Source organism: Oenanthe melanoleuca, chromosome 2 (genome assembly GCF_029582105.1).
Source record: "Oenanthe melanoleuca isolate GR-GAL-2019-014 chromosome 2, OMel1.0, whole genome shotgun sequence".
Lineage (NCBI taxonomy): Eukaryota > Metazoa > Chordata > Aves > Passeriformes > Muscicapidae > Oenanthe > Oenanthe melanoleuca.
In genome coordinates, this window is record NC_079335.1 from 1,048,228 (window position 1) to 1,064,619 (window position 16,392).

At 49.6% G+C, this 16,392-nt stretch overlaps 2 protein-coding genes across 5 annotated transcripts in view; one reads left to right on the top strand and one right to left on the bottom strand.

The window, feature by feature from the left end:
* The window catches only part of ZFTRAF1 (zinc finger TRAF-type containing 1), an 11,575-nt gene extending 11,489 nt beyond the window's left edge, over nucleotides 1-86 (bottom strand). Inside the window, exon 1 of the mRNA XM_056485045.1 lies at nucleotides 82-86. Within this exon, the coding sequence (XP_056341020.1) occupies nucleotides 82-86 (5 nt within the window). The remainder of the gene's footprint in view (nucleotides 1-81) is intronic.
* A 7,843-nt stretch (nucleotides 87-7,929) lies between these two features.
* LOC130249573 (leucine-rich repeat-containing protein 14-like) lies at nucleotides 7,930-12,046 on the top strand. Of its 4 annotated transcripts, none has more exons than XM_056484473.1 (4): nucleotides 7,930-7,993; nucleotides 8,893-9,229; nucleotides 9,330-9,959; nucleotides 11,247-12,046. In XM_056484473.1, the coding sequence occupies exons 1-4, from the start codon at nucleotides 7,930-7,932 to the stop codon at nucleotides 11,800-11,802; spliced, it is 1,587 nt and encodes a 528-aa protein (XP_056340448.1). In that variant the 3' UTR covers nucleotides 11,803-12,046. The 4 variants fall into 4 exon arrangements, with proteins under 4 accessions (XP_056340448.1, XP_056340449.1, XP_056340450.1 ...); XM_056484474.1 differs by having other exon boundaries at nucleotides 11,328-12,046; XM_056484475.1 differs by lacking the exon at nucleotides 7,930-7,993 and adding an exon at nucleotides 8,012-8,341 and having other exon boundaries at nucleotides 8,924-9,229.
* The last annotated feature ends 4,346 nt before the right edge of the window (nucleotides 12,047-16,392 follow it).

The window sequence follows — 16,392 nt, forward strand, 5'->3', positions numbered from 1 at the left end:
CATGAGTCTCTGGATGAGAACGTTTTGTCGGCAGCTGAGGCGGAGATTTCCCAGCTGCTGGCGGATTCTGGGAGAGCAGACCTCATCTGGACTGATGATCCCAACAGCCACGAAGCACCAGACTACTTCTCCTTGTGATTTAGGAAAACCTTGGAGGTGGGAAAAGCTCGGAGCCTCCATTGTAAAAAATCGCTGCCGCCTCTTTCCCGAAATCTGCCTGTTTTCCTCCTCATCCTGGTGCCTCATTCCAGTGTATTTTTCTTTCATTTTGGTGCTTTTCTACTGATGATTGAGAGAGACATGGAGACTACTGACTGGTGATCAGAATCCCAATTTTACTGTGAGCTACATATGCACATATATCATTTTCAGAAAAGCCAGTCATTTTGTACTTTGTTTATTGGGTAAACTTCACACAGATAATCTTTACATTCCTTTACATTTCTTTACATTTCTATTTAGTTAAATCCTGTCACCAGTCTTGATCTGATCTTCTTGTAATCTTCAAAGCTCTGTTAGCTCTTGCCAAGACATCTTGGTTATCAAACTGCATTTGCTAATTGAATCTACAAGGGCTATCAGTCTCAGTCACCACACTGCCTGGTTTTGTTAGTTTCCACCTCATCCTGATGTTTTTCTGCCCCATCCCAAAATTTTTGCCAGGTTTTGTAGCTTTTCTACCACGTTTTGAGGTTTTTCCTCCCCATCCCGAATGGTTTTCCTCTCATCCCAATATTTTCCACTTCATCCCAGTATTTTTCCACCCATGTCATTATTTTTCAGCCCAACCTGGTATTTTTCTGCCTCATCCCTGCTGGAGAGATTAAGGGAAAGCCGGGAAAGAGTGAATTGGGGGAGGGAAAATTGCATTTGGTATCTTGTTATCCTGCTCTGATCCTGTTGGAAAGAAACTCACCCTATCCCAGATCCTGAGTCTGTTGTGTCTGGACGGGATTTGCTGAGGAATTTTTCCAATCCATATCCCGATCCATGAATCCTCAATGATTTCCTTCGTTTCCACCTCATTTTGGAGTTTTCCCACCTAATCCTGGTAGTTGGCCACCTCACTCTGGAGTTTTTTCACTTTTGACCGCTGTTTTTCCACCTGAGTTTGGCACGTTTTTCACCTTTTCCCAATGTTCTTTCTCCTCATCCCAGTGTTCTTCCTTCTCATCTCACTGTTTTCCCTCCTCATCCCAGTCTTTTTCCACCTAATTTTTCTGTTTTCAGCCTTATTTTGGGATTTTCCCTCCTCATTCCATTATTTTCTCCCTCATTCTGGCGTTTTCATCCTCATTCCAGTTGTTTTCGACCTCATTTTGGGTTTTGATTTTTGCCTAATCCCAATATTTTTACCCTCATCCCAGTAATTTTCTGGCCAGTCCTGGTGCTTTTCTGCTGCATTTTTCTGGTGTTTAACCTCACGTCAGTGGTCTTTCCACTCATCCTGGTGGTTTTCCCTGTCTTTTTGGTGTTTTACCACTTCATCCCAGTTCCCCTGAATTTTAGTATTTTGGGCCTTATTCTGATGTTTTTTTGCCACATCTTTCGTGGTTTTCCACCTCGTTTCTTTTTTATTCATTTTCACTTCGATAGTTTCCAGCTCACTTTGGTGTTTTCCCCATCTTCCAGATATTCTCCCACCTCAGTTTTGTTTTTTCCCTCCTCATTTGACATTTTTCCACTCTTCCTGCTACTTGTCCCTCATCCTGCAATTCTTCCACCCCAATCTAGATGTTTTTTGTACTTCATCCCAGAGACTATTCCCTCATCCTGATATTTTCCTACTAATTTTCCAGCTTTTTCCTTCATCCCGCTGCTTCTCCCGGTGCCTGTGGGGCCCTGGGGGCCTAGAGGGGAAAATGGTGGGAAACGGAGCTGGTGGGGGAGCATCTATAGGGGATCTATGAGGGCACACAGCACCAAGAGCTGCCCATCGGGGATTTTATGGGGTCATTGAAGCTCTGTAGGGCTCTGAGACTTTATACAGAAGCTCTGGGGGTCTGTAGGGAGGTCTGGGGGGTTCTATAGGGTCTGCAGATCTATAGGTGCCCCTATAGCAGCAAGTCCCCTCCCCCAGCCCCTCTCCTTCCACTTCCACTTCCCCCCAGAACCTTTTCACCTCCGCACCACCCGAGGTGCACACACATTCCAGTCCCCCAGGTGCCCACATCCGGGTGACGCCGATGGCGCTGCTGTCACTGTCACTGTCGCGACAGGGAGGTGGCCCGGCCGTGTCGGGGGTCGCCGGTGGCTGTCGCGATGAGGGTGGGGGCGCTGCTGCGGCTCTGCGCGCGCCCGGGGCCCCGGTACCTGCAGGGGCAGCGGCCGAGCCTGGAACCCGCAAGTATTTTTATTATATGGATCACCATGGACAGGTCAGGGGGGATTGATAGCTTTGTCTTTGTTTTACGGGTTTTAAAGCTTTATTATCCCCAAATTCTGCCCCAAACTCACTGTGGGTATCCTGCGGAGCCTGCTCGATGTCAGCCTGGAAGGGAATAAAGTTCTGGAATTAGGGATTTGGGGATTATGGAGGATTTGCGGTTTTTTGGGGGATTTTTTGCATTAGGAGGTTTTGGGGAATGTTTTGGGGGTTTTGAGAGTTGTAGTTTTTTGGAATTAGGAGGTCTTTGGGCTTTGGATTTTTTACAGTTTGGGGCATTTTGTGGGTGGAATATAGGACGTTGAGATTTTGGGGAGGATTTTGGGTTTTCTGGGGGATTAGATGTTTTCTGGGCATTTGGGGTTTTTTGCGATTTGGGGCTTTTTGGGATTTGAGGGAGTTTTCACAGAATTCACAGAATCATTGTATTATAAGATCATCGAGTCCAACCCCTGCCCTAACACCTCAACTAAACCACAGCACCGAGTGCCACATCCAGTCTTGTTTTAAACACATCCAGGAATGGTGACTCCACCACCTCCTCGGACAGACAATTCCAGTACTTGATCACTCACTCAATGAAAAGCATTTTTCCTAATATCCAACCTAATATTCCCTTGACACAGCTTGAGGCTGTGTCCTCTGGTTCTGTCAGTTGCTGCTTGGAGAAAGAGACCAACCCCACCTGACCACAGCCACCTTTCAGGGAGCTGCAGACAGTGAGAAGGTCACCCCTGAGTCTCCTTTTCTCCAGACTCAACAACCCCAGCTCCCTCAGTCGTTCCTCACAGGGTTTCTGTTCCAAGCCCCTCACCAGCCTCGTTGCCTCCTCTGGACGCGCTCGAGCGTCTCAACGTCCTTCCTAAACTGAGGGGCCAGAACTGGACACAGCACTCAAGGTGTGGCCTCACCAGTGCTGAGTCCAGGGCAAGAATGACCTCCCTGCTCCTGCTGGCCACACCATTCCTGATCCAGGCCAGGGGCCATTGGCCTTCTTGGCCACCAGGGCACACTGCTGGCTCATGTCCAGCTGCTGTCCATCAATGTTCCCAGTACCTTTCTGCCTGGGCACTGTCCAGCCACATGATAGATGTTATAATTCACGCCATCACAATCAGAAGTCAACTATTTCCTAATTGCAATTCATGAGAAGCGTTTCTTGGCCTATCAGCTTTTGTCAGATCGTGCTGTGAAGTGTCTTAAACTCAGTCATCTGAAATCACCCCTCATGGGTTCCATGACAATGCATCTTTCATAGTTCTCTTTCTCCAAATTATCCTATCTGCTTTGCAAGGGCATCCTTTGAAACTTTTTTCTAGCTCCATTTCTTTCTCAACCATACCTGTCCTAATCCATAGCATTTCTAAGTCAGCATTTCTTATCTCCAAGTTTGCACAGACATGCACACAGTGTGAGCCTTCTGGCAGGCCACAACGACTCTCTACAAACCCATTTCCCACATTTCCCCCTCTGTCTCTTGAACAGAAAATACTTCTTGGATGGTCTTGTTAATTATCTGCCTTGCAAAGTGAAGTGCACAAGGCACTATCACTAACATTGCCACTGTAACAATCCATGGATAATAAACCTATTTTGCAAAGCTCCTTTAGCCAAGGCGCAAAACTCTGCCCTTCAAACAAATTGTTTAACTACAAAGCATGGTTTGTTTTAATTGGATTTGTTCAATCTCTCACTTTTTTGAAGTTGGTTGTGGATGGAGACTGAGTTGTCAGACAAGTTTATACAACACAATGTTTCAAAATCCTCTCAACCACGTCCATGTGCAAGTTAAAGAAAATCGATGGCGGCTGTATTCTGTAAGATTTCATGTCTGACAGCAATGACATCTGTCATCATGGCACTAATTGCAATGGAAGTAGCATCAACTACCTTACTCAGCCAACTACCCAACCCCAGTTTTTGATGGTGTAAAAACGCATTCATAACAGAAACCCCAAAACCAAGTGGCCAATAGAGACACAGCAAACAACACACAGCAAACCTCACTGGTGTGAAAACCTGCAGCCCTGCCTGCGCCAACTGCCGTGCAAAAACTGCTGAGCCACGGCCCTGTTTGCCCGCTCTGGGTCGCCAAGGCGCAAAGAGACCAACGCCACCTGACCACAGTCACCTTTCAGGGAGCTGTAGAGAGTGATAAGGTCACCCCTGAGTCTCCTTTTCTCCAGGCTCAACAACCCCAGCTCCCTCAGCCGTTCCTCACAGGGTTTCTGTTCCAAGCCCCTCACCAGCCTCGTTGCCTCCTCTGGACGCGCTCGAGCGTCTCAACGTCCTTCCTAAACTGAGGGGCCAGAACTGGACACAGCACTCAGTGTGGCCTCACCAGTGCTGAGTCCAGGGCAAGAATGACCTCCCTGCTCCTGCTGGCCACACCATTCCTGATCCAGGCCAGGGGCCATTGGCCTTCTTGGCCACCAGGGCACACTGCTGGCTCATGTCCAGCTGCTGTCCATCAGTGCCCCCAGGTTTCTTTCTGCCTGGGCACTGTCCAGCCACATAATAGATGTTATCATTCACGCCGCTACAATCAGAACCCAACTCTTTCCTAATTACAATTCATGAGAAGCCTTTCTTGGCCTATCAGCTTCTGTCACATCCTGCTGTCAGATGCCTTAATTCCCATCATCTGAAATCACCCCTGGTGGGTTTCATGACAATGCATCTTTCATATTTCTATTTCTCCAATGTACCTAGTCTGACTTGCAAGGGCATCCTTTCAAACTTTTTTCTATCTCCATTTCTGTCTCTAAAACATCTGTCCTATTCCATAGTATTTCTAGGTCAGCATTTCTTATCTCCAAGTTTGCACACACATGCACACAGTGTGAGCATTCTGGCAGGCCCTGAGAACTCTCTACAAATTCATTTCCCACATTTCCCTCTCTTTTTTGAAAAGAAAAATCTTCTTGGATGGTCTTGCTAATTATTTGCCGTGCACGGTGACTTGCACAAGGCACTATCACTAACATTGCCACTATAACAATCCATGGATATAAACCTATTTTGCAAAGCTCCTTTAGCCAAGGTGAAAAACTTAATCCTTCAAACAAGTCATCTAACCACGATCCATCGTTTATTTTAATTGGATTTGTTTAATTGGTTTTTGAAGTTGGTTGTGGATGGACACAGAGATGTCAGACAAGCTGATACAAGACAGTCTTTCAAAATCCTCACAACCATGCCCATGTGCCAGTAAAAGAAAATCGATGGCAGCTCTGCTCTGTAAGATTTCATATCTGACATCACTGACATCTGTCATCCTGTCACTAATTTCAATGGAAGTAGCGTTGACTCCCTTACTCAGCCAACTACCCAACTCCATTTTTTGATGGTGTAAAAACCATTCCTAACAGAATCCCCAAATCGGCCAATAGAAACACAGCAAACAACACACAGCAAACCTCACCAGTGTGAAAACCTGCAGCCCTGCCTGCTCGCCCTGCCTGCGCCAACTGCCGCGCAAAAACTGCCGAGCCACGGCCCTGTTTGCCTGCTCTGGGTCGCCAAAGGACATCCCAAATAATCCCAGACCACTTAAAACAAAATTCCACTTAGGGACTCCTAAAACCACCTCAAGGACCCCCTCAGCCACCCCAAGTACATCTCAAAGGGCCCCAGGACCCCCTTAAACCCATCCCAAACATTCCAGGGACCACTAAAGCACCCAAAAGACTCTCTCAGATCCTCTCAAACACCCATGGAACCCCCAGATTTTCCCATCCCCCTTCCAGAGACACACAAAAAAGCCCAACATCCCCTTAAAACAAAGCTGCCCTATTCCAGGGACTCTCAAATGCATCCCAAAGAGAACCCCCAGTACCCCAAAACCTCTCTTAAGGACACCCCAATAACACCCACTATCGCTCTAAAACAATCCCCGTCATTGCAAGGGTCCCCAAATCACCTCAAAGACCCCCCTGTGAGCCAAAACACCTCAAGGACAAACCACAACACCCAAGAACACCCCAAAAATCTTCAGGACACCCCTAAACAAATCCCACTCATTCCAGGGATCCTCTAACAACCCCAAAGACTCTCTCAGACCCCCGAAAACACCTCAGGAAGCCCCAAAAATGTCCCTTCCCTCTCCCGGGACACCTGAAGAATGCAGAGAAACCCCTTAAATGAAACCTGCCCCATTTCAGGGACTCTCAAAACCAACCCAAACAACCCAAAACCAGCCCAAGGACACTCCAATAAAACCCTGTCCCCCTCCACACATAAACAAACTCCCTACAATTCCAGGGACTCCCTGAACCACTCCAAGACCACCCTAAAAAACCCAGGAACCCCCTACACCACTCCAAAACCTCCATTGCCAGCACCCTAAAAAGACCTCAAGAACCCCCTGAACCACCACATGGACATCCCAAAAAGCCCCAGGACCCCCTTAAACTAATCCTTCTAATTCCAGGGATTCGCAAACCATCCCAAAGACTCTCTCAGACCCCCTCAAACAACTCAGAAATGCCCCCAAATATTGCACTTGCCCGCTCCAGGGACACACCAAAAACGCCCAGGACCCCACAAAAAGAAACCTCCCTGACTCCAGGGACTCCCAAAACCAACCCAAACACCCCAAAAACAGCCTAGGGACACCCCAGAGCACCCAGAACCTCCTAAACCAGCTTCCCCCATTCCAGTTCCCCCTCTAACCCACCCTTAATGACCTCCCCAGCACTACAAGAACCACTCTCAAGGACACCCCAATAGCCTCAGGACCCCCCTAAACCAATCCTCCAAATGGCAGAGATCCAGAAATCCCCCAAAAACCTATCCCAGCAACCCAAAACAACATCCAGGACCTCCTCAACCACTTCAAGGACACCCTAAAAAGCCCCAGGACCCCGCAAGTCCAAGCCCGTCCACATTACAGGGATTCCCTAAACCAAGCCAAGGACCTCCTCAGAAGCCAAAACGACCTCAAGGTCACCCCGAAAATCCCCAGGACTTCCCTAAAAAATATCCCCCCATTACAGGACCACTTTAACCACCCCAATGACCCCCCAGCACCCCAAAACCCCCGAGCGGATCCCCCAAACCAGCCACCCCAATTCCAGGGATTCCCCTCAGGGATTTCCCCCCTCACAAATTCCCGCCGCGGCCCCTCAGGAGCCCCTGGCTGGGTTTCCGCCGCCGTTCCCACAGGAATTCCGCTTCCCAGCGCTTCAGCAGCACCTTCAGCTCCTGCTGCCGCTCCGTGGCCGCGGGTACCGGGAGCGGGATCGGGATCAGGGATCAGGATCGAAGATCTTGGATCGGGATGAGGGATCGGGATTCAGGGAGACTCGGTGGGGACCCGAGAGTCGCCTCAGACCGAACCTCCGCCTCCGGCCAAGCGCTAGCCAATAGCAAAGCAGGGATTTGTGATTGACAGCGAGAACAACCACTGGAAAGGCGGGAGTAAAAGCGCCTTCCCACGACGCTATTGATGCAATGAGAATGAAATAAGACAATGACAGACAGCTGTAAAACCGAATTAATTCTCCTCCAGAGTGCGTCTCGCGCACTGAGTGGTTGCGACAATGCCCAGAAACGAAAGTGAAGCTCCCGTACGGGCTGAGGGCGAGTTGGGGCTGCGGTCGGGCGGTGAGTGCGGGCGCCGTGTTCGGGGGGCGGCCGTGCCGGTTTTGGGGATCCCTGAGGGGACTTTGGGATAATTTTGGGATCCCTGTGGGAATTTCGAGACTCTCAAAGGGATTTTGAATTTTTGGGGAATTTTAGAGTGGCCCTGGTAGAGGGGCGAGTGTACCCTTGGACCCTCTATTTAGGGAGCTGCGCTGGGGGTACCCTCACAACACCGCCCATCTCCCACAGCTTCCCTTTTCTTCGCGATATCCCTGGATTCGGAGTTTTCTGGGAATTCTCCCCTGGTGGTTCTTCATCCTGGAAGCTCGGAAAAACAATCTCTAATCCACAAAATACTTATAAAAGTAGGTATGTATTTATTCAGTGTTGAGGTGCATGGGGGATAGCTCCTCCAAACCATGCACACCTTTGGTGACCTGCGCCTCTCCTTTTATTCTCTACAAACTGGGACTACACAATACACCTAATACACATTCATTGCCTGTCTCTGCTTCATGGTAAAATTAGCTCCCACACCTCATTATGGCTGCGCATACTTCCTTTTTTGGTTACTCTGGTGTTAATCTGAGGTTCTTTGGGATGGAGTAAATAGTCTTCCTCTCAGATGAACTTTTCACCTTGCCTCCTTGCCCATGGTGTCTTTTTCATCCTTTGGTCATAATCTGGACTTTGATTCCAGTTTTCCTGGTTTCAGGGGTCTGAGGACCCCCTTATCCTGTGGTGCCTTTGTCCTTGCATCCTGTCTGTGCACTCCAGCTCTTGACCTCGTCTTGGAGCCTTGCTGTGCTTCTGTTCTTGTCAGCAGTGTAAATTACAGTAAACATACGGTTTTGTCAGCCCCCTTTTAGTCAAAACATTTGTAGATGCTTAATTCTTGATTCTCAGTTTCTCTGTCTCAGGGATACCTGCAATTTCACCTAATTCCCACAGCCCCCCAGAATCCATGGATTCTCTCCTTCTCCTCTGCGCCCGCCGCATCGTCGCCCAGCGCCCTCTTCCTGCCCTTCCTGCCGATCTCTATCCCGTCCTTTTCCAAGCGGCATTCCTGGATGGAAAACCCCTGGTTCTGCAGGATTTGGTGGCTACTTGGCCTTTCCCAGTGCTAAACTTGCAGCGGCTTGTGGGGCGCCGGGAGTTGCTCCCGGGTCATACCTGCTTCAAATCTGTCAAGGCCGTCATCCAGGCTGTGGTGGCACAGCTCTGCCGGGAGCTGGAAAAGCCCGGCAGCCATTCCAGGTGAGTTTTGGGAATTCCAGCATAGCCACAACTTCCAATGCCTTCAATTCCTCCATCCTTCCTCAAAGATTTTCCTGATGGGTTATTCTTGTTTTCTCAGCCTGCGCGTGCTGGACATGACCATGCTCCCAGATTCTGAGTTCTGCCACACTCCCACTGGGATGAAAACCTGGTGCTCCACCAGGGACTTGGCCGAGGCTTGCGTGGAGGTGTTCAAGCACCAGCAGGAATTCCAGAGGTGCAGATCCAAGCACGACAAAGCCTGCTCTGGAGCTGACATGGCCACGGCAGCTCTGCAGTGTCCGGGTGTGGACATCTGTGCCGACCTGTCCGTCATTAGATGGTCCTACAGGATGCTGCGCGATGCGCTCCAGATCGGAGCCGCCGGCCTGCTGCGCCTCAAGTGCCGTGAATTCCAAGTAGAAAACATTTCGGCACCCGAGATTGTGACTTTGTTGAAATCTCTGGATCCATCCTGTCTGCGGAGGGTGGATCTGTGCTGCAACTATTTCGGATTGACCGGGCTCTCGGTGATCCTGCCACACCTCTCGCGCTTCCCGGAGCTGCGCAGCCTCAAGCTGCAGGACAACTGGCTGGACGTGCGGCATCTGACGCCGAAATCAGGAGTGACAATGCGCTGCGTGGCCCAGCAGCTGGGAATGCTGCCCAGCCTCCGGGAGCTCAACCTGGCAATTTCCCGCCTCTCTGGGAATCTGCACCAGATCCTCTGGTAAGTTCCCCACAGAACAGGACCTTCGTGCACTCCAGGAGGATTCCCAAGTGTAGTGCTCAGGGATCTCGGGGTCTTTTCCAACCTGAGGGATCCCGTGGTTCCAGGATTTAATTTTCTCGATGTTCCCATGATTCTGATATCCCAATAGATTTTTACTCCATTGTTCTGTAATTCCATGATCACAGAATTCCATGATTCTATAATTCTGTGACTCTCAAAAGCTGAACTTCAGTATCTTGGAGGTCATTTCCATCCTTAGTGATCCCATGATTCTAGAATTTCATTATGCCAATATTCTCGTGATCCCATGATTCTGTTATCCCAGTAGTTCATGACTCAAGGTTTCCATTATCCCATAAACTCATGATCCCAAAATTCTGTGTTTGCAGGATTCCCGAAGTTTGGATTCAATGGGTCTAGAGTGTCTTTTCCAACCTGAAAGTTCCATTGATTCCAGGAATTCACTGTTCCCATTATCCTGTGATTCCCTTACCTCAATAGTTCATGACTCAATGATTCTGTCATCCCATAATTCCATGATCTCAAAATTCTGTGATCCCAGGATTCCCAAGGCTGAACTTCAGGATCCTGGAGATCTCCAATCTTAGTGATCTCATGATTCCAGGATTTCATTATCCCAATAATCCTATAATTCCATTATCCCAATCACTGATTCTAGAATTTCCAAAGTTTGGGCTCGATGGTCCCTAAGATCTTTTCCAACTTAGTGATCCCAGGTTCCCACAATGTCATTATCCCAACAGTCGAGAATGCCATAATTCCATGATCCTATATTTCCTTCATTCCAGTATTCCCAAAGGTTGGACTTGATGATTCTGAAGCCTTTTCCAACTTTAATTGTTCCATGACCCTGTAACTCCATGATCCCATAATTCCATGACTTCCTTATCCCAGTATCCAATGATCCCAAATAATTCCAAACCTCTATGATTCTAAGACCCTCTAACTCAAGAATTCCATTGTTCCCTGGCTCCATAATCCCAGGATACTCAAAGTCTGAACGTTATGGTCTCAGAGATTTTGCACAATCTCAGGAATTCCATTATTCCATGATTCCAAAACCCCAGGATTCTCAGGGGTTGAACTCGATGTTCTTGGAGCTCCTTCCCATCCTCACCCATCCCACAATGCCGTGACTCCATAGATGCAATCCCAGGTCTCATTACCCATTTTTCCCCCAGTTCCAACATTCCAGAGTTCCAACATTCCCAGCTCTCACCAGTCCTCACTTGGGCCTCACCTCTCCCTTTTCCTTCCCACCAGTGACCTCCAGGCTCCATTGGAAAGCTTGGAGTTGCCCTTCTGCTACCTCCTTCCCGCTGACCTCGCCTTCCTCTCCCAAAGCATCCACCCACCGGCACTCAAAAGGTTGGATCTGAGTGGCCACGACATCTCCCAAGGCCTCCTGGAGCCGCTCCAGCTGCTCCTGGAGAAAACCTCGGCCTCGCTGCTGTACCTGGATCTCACAGATTGCCACATGACCGACTCCCACCTGAACGCGCTGCTCCCGACGCTCCTGCGCTGCTCCCGCCTGCGCTTCCTGGGACTCCGCATCAATCCCCTGTCCCTGGCCGCACTCAAGGATCTGCTCCAGAAAACCTTGGAGCTGCCAGATCTCCACGTGGTCGTGTATCCTGTCCCCAAGGACTGTTGCAAGAGAGCGCTGCCGGGATTCGTTAGTAATTTTGTCATTGATCGGGAGCTTTTGTCGGCAGCCACTGCGGAGATTTCCCAGCTGCTCGCAAATTCTTGGAGAACTGACCTTGACTGGACTTGCGCTCCTGTAGGCTGCAAAGCCATGGACTACTTCTTGTTGTGATTTGGGAAAACCTCGGATGCGGGAAAAGCTCGGAGCCACCATCACGGAAAAGGTCTGCCGCCTCCTTACTGAAATCCGGGGGTTTTCCGCCTCATCCCGGTGCTTTTCTGCCTCATTCCAGTGTTTTTTTCCTTTCATTTCCATGCTTTTCTGCCTGCTTTTGTTAGTTTTCCGCCTCATCCTGATGTTTTTCCACGTGTCCTGGTTTAGGGCAAATTTGGGGAAAACTTCTGGAAGGAGCCCCCAGAAAACAAACCCTCACGATTCTTCCCCCCTCCACCATGTTCAGGAAGAATTTCCTCAGAGAAAAGTGGAATAAACCTGTTTATTTAACAAACAAAATACTACCTAACACAAGGAAAGAAAAAAAGAACAGCCCCAGTTGACAAAAACTGTTTCACCACTCTGAGATGATGACAAAGTCAGAAAGTCTCTCCTGTGAGTGGTCAGCCAGTCATCGGTCTCTAGCGCGGGGGATGACTGCTGCAGATCACAAAATGCAGACTCCCGGTGTTCCTTGGTGCCTCCCAGGTCCCGGTCCGGAACAGGTTCAGATGGTATTCAGGAAAGGGAAAGAAAGAAAGAAAACAACAGTCCAGGGGAAGAAATTGGACTGCTTAGCTAGACTAACTAATAAGCAAAAGCAAAAGCAAGCAAGCAAGGAAGGAGCGAGCGAGCAAGCGAGCAAGCCTAGCCTCTCCTAAGCACAGACCATGGGGGAGGTGAGCTGGCTGATAACCAGAAAAACAAACCTTCACTTTCAGAGTCAGTCCTGAAAGCACAGAACATAATACCAGGCATAAACAAGACACAAGACTGGGGATACAAGCACCATAACGTCACCCCAGGACAGGAGTTATTCCATTGTTTTTCCACCTTTTTCCATATTTGTATTTCACCCCTCATCCCAGTGTTTTTCTGCCAAGTCCTGGTGCTTTTCTGCCTGATTTTAATGGGGTTTTTCCTTGTGTCTGTTGCTTTCCCTTCATCCTGGTGGTTTTCCCCCTCATCTTCATATTTTACCACCTCATTCCAGTGATTTTCCACTGAACTTTAGTGTTTTGGACCTTATTCTCTTGGATTTTTGCCTCATATTTGGTGTTTTTACATCTGATTTCTCTTTTCATCCTTACTTTGATGTTTTCCAGCTTACTTGGTGTTTTCCCCTGCATCCTGATATTTTCCCACCTCATGGTCCAACTTTTTTCTTATCCCACTGCTTCTCCCGGTGCCTCTGGGGCCCTGAGGGCCTAGAGGGGAAAATGGCAGGAAACTGAGGATGGCGGGGGCACCTGTAGGGGATCTATGAGGGCACACAGCACCAGGAGCTGCCTATAGGGGATTTTTATGGCACAGCTGACACTCTGTAGAGGCCCGAGACTCTATAGGGAAGCTCCGGGACTCTGTAGGGCGGTCTTGGGGGATTCTGTAGGGTCTGAAAGATCTGTAGGTGCCCCTATACTGGTGGGATACCCCACCCCCAGCCCCTCTTCTTCCACTTCCACTTCCCCCCAGAACATTTTCACTGCTGCACCACCCGAGGTGCACACACATCCTGGTCCCCCAGGTGCCCGCATCCGGGTGGCATCGGTGGAGCTGCTGTCGCTGTCACTGTCGCGACAGGGAGGTGGCCCGGCCGTGTCGGGGGTCGCCGGTGGCTGTCGCGATGAGGGTGGGGGCGCTGCTGCGGCTCTGCGCGCGCCCGGGGCCCGGTACCTGCAGAGACAGCGGACGGGCCTGGAACCCGTGAGTGTTTTTAGTACATGGATCAACATGGACAGGTCAGGGGGGATTGATAGCTTTTTATTTGTTTTGGAGGTTTTGAAGCTTTCATATCCCAAATTTTTCCCCAAGCTCACTGTGGGTTTCCTGCAGAGCCTCCTCTATGTCAGCCTTGAAGGGAAAAATGGCCTAGAATTAGGGACTTGAGGATTATGGAGGATTTGTGGGTTTTTTTGGGATTTGGGGTTTTTTTTTGAATAGGGGGTTTTGAGGAGCATTTTGGGTTTTTGAGAGTTGGAGTTTTTTTGGAATTAGAAGGTCCTCCCTAAACTGAGGGGCCAGAACTGGACACAGCACTCAAGGTGTGGCCTCACCAGTGCTGAGTCCAGGGCAAGAATGACCTCCCTGCTCCTGCTGGCCACACCATTCCTGATCCAGGCCAGGGGCCTTTGGCCTTCTTGGCCACCAGGGCACTCTGCTGGCTCATGTCCAGCTGCTGTCCATCAGTGCCCCCAGGTCCCTTTCTGCCTGAGCACTGATAGATGTTATAATTCACACCATCACTATCAGAAGCCAACTATTTCCTAATTACAATTCATGAGAAGCCTTTCTTGGCCTATCAGCTCTGGTCACATCCTGCTGTCAGATGCCTTAAAGCCAATCATCTGACATCACCCCTTGTGGGTTCCATGACAATGCATCTTTCATAGTTTTATTTCTCCAAAGTATCCACTCTGATTTGCAATGCTAGCCATTCAAACTTTTTTCTAGGTCCATTTCTCTCTCAACAATACCTGACTTATTCCATGGAATTTCTGAGTCAACATTTCTTATCTTCAACTTTTCACACAGATGCACACAGTGTGAGCCTTCTGTCAGGCCCTAAGAAATCTCTATAAATCCATTTCCCACATTTCCTCCTCTCTCTTGAATAGAGAAAACTTCTTGGATAATATTGTTAATTATTTGCTGTGCACAGTGACTTGCACAAGGCACTGTCCCTAACACTGCCACTGTAACAATCTATGCATATAAACCTATTTTGCAAAGCTCCTTTAGCCAAGGGGCAAAACCCCATCCTTCAAACAAGTCGTGCAACCACGATCCATCATTTGTTTTAACTGGGTTCGTTAAATCTTTCTGCTTTTGAAATTGGTTGTGGATGGACACTGACTGATCAGACAAGTTTATACAACTTTCAGATTTCAAAATCCTCACTACACCCATGTGCCAGTAAAAGAAAATCGATGGCAGCTCTGTTCTGTAAGGTTTCATGTCTGACAGCACTGACATCTGTCATCATGTCACTAATTGCAATGGACGTAGCATCGACTACCTTATTCAGCCAACTACCCTACCCCAGCTTTTGATGGTGTAAAACCCATTCCTAACAGAAACCCCAAAACCAAGCAGCCAATAGAGACACAGCAAACAACACACAGCAAACCTCACCAGTGTGCAAACCTGCAGCCCTGCCTGCTCGCCCTGCCTGTGCCAACTGCCGCGCAAAAACTGCCGAGCCACGGCCCTGTTTGACTGCTCTGGGTCACCGTGGGACACCCCAAAAAGCGCCAGGACCCCTCTGAAACAAACCTCACTGATTCTACGGTCTCCCAACACCAACTCAAAGACTCTCTCAGACCCCCAAAATGACTCCAAAGACATCCCCAGAAACCCAAAAATCGCTCTACAGGACGCCTCAAAATTCACCTATAGTCCCCAAAACCAGTCCCCTACATTGTAGGGTTCCCAAATGACCCCAAAGACCTCCCCCCGGCAACCTTAAGCTATCCATAAGACACCCCAAAAAATGCAGGACCCCTTGAAATTAACTTCCTCTACTCCTGGGACCTCCAAACCATTCTACCCCTCCCATCACCCCAAAATCATCTAAATGACCCACCCCCAAAATCCTCCTAGAACACCCCAAAAGGCCTAGGACCCTCCTAAACCACCGCAACTCATCCCAGGTATCCACCAATAACCCCACAGACTTTATCAGACGCCCTAAAACACCCCAGGGACCTCCAAATATGCCCCCCCCAAATTCCAGGGACACCCCAACTCCCCTTCCCCCCCACCAAACCAAACGTGCGCCATTCCAGGGACTCCCTAAACTACACCAAAGACTCCTCAGCACCCCAAAATCACCTCGGGGACCCCCAAACCAGCCAGCCCCCTCTGATTCCAGGGATTTCCTTCAGGGATTTCCCCCTCACAAATCTCCGCCGCGGCCCCTCAGGAGCCCCTGGCTGGGTTTCCGCCGCCGTTCCCACAGGAATTCCGCTTCCCAGCGCTTCAGCAGCACCTTCAGCTCCTGCTGCCGCTCCATGGCCGCGGGAACCGGGATGGGAATCGGGATCAGGGATCGGGATCGACACGGAGAGTCGGTGGGGACCGCAGAGTCGCCTCAGAGCGAAACTCCCGCCCCCGTCGAGAAGCAACCAATAGGAAAGCAGGGATTTCTGATTGACAGCGAAAGGAACTAGTCGGAAGGCGGAATGGCATAGCACCTGCTGCTCCACGACGCGGCTGAGCCAATGAGAGTTAAATAGAACAATGACAGACAGCTGTAAGATCGAATTAATTCGCCCCCTGGGTGGCTCTCGCTCACTGATTCGTTGTTACAACGCGCAGAAACGAAAGTGAAGCTTCAGTACGGGCTGGGGGGAGTTGGGGCTGCGGGCGGAAGGTGAGTAGGGGGCGCCATCTTGAGGGGGCTGCAAAGCCGGTTTTGTAATTCCTGAGGGGACTTTGGGATAATTTTGGGATCCCTTTAGGAATTTCGAGATTCCTGGAGGGGCTTGGGATCCTTCAAGGATTTTGGGGTGGCCCTGGTGGGGGGGGTGGTGGGAATACTCCGGGACC

Coding starts and splice junctions, on each gene's coding strand:
- LOC130249573 (XM_056484473.1), top strand. CDS start 7,930: ATGCCCAGAAACGAAAGTGAAGCTCCCGTACGGGCTGAGGGCGAGTTG. Junction 9,230..9,329: donor AAGCCCGGCAGCCATTCCAG/GTGAGTTTTGGG, acceptor TTGTTTTCTCAG/CCTGCGCGTGCTGGACATGA. Junction 9,960..11,246: donor AATCTGCACCAGATCCTCTG/GTAAGTTCCCCA, acceptor CCTTCCCACCAG/TGACCTCCAGGCTCCATTGG.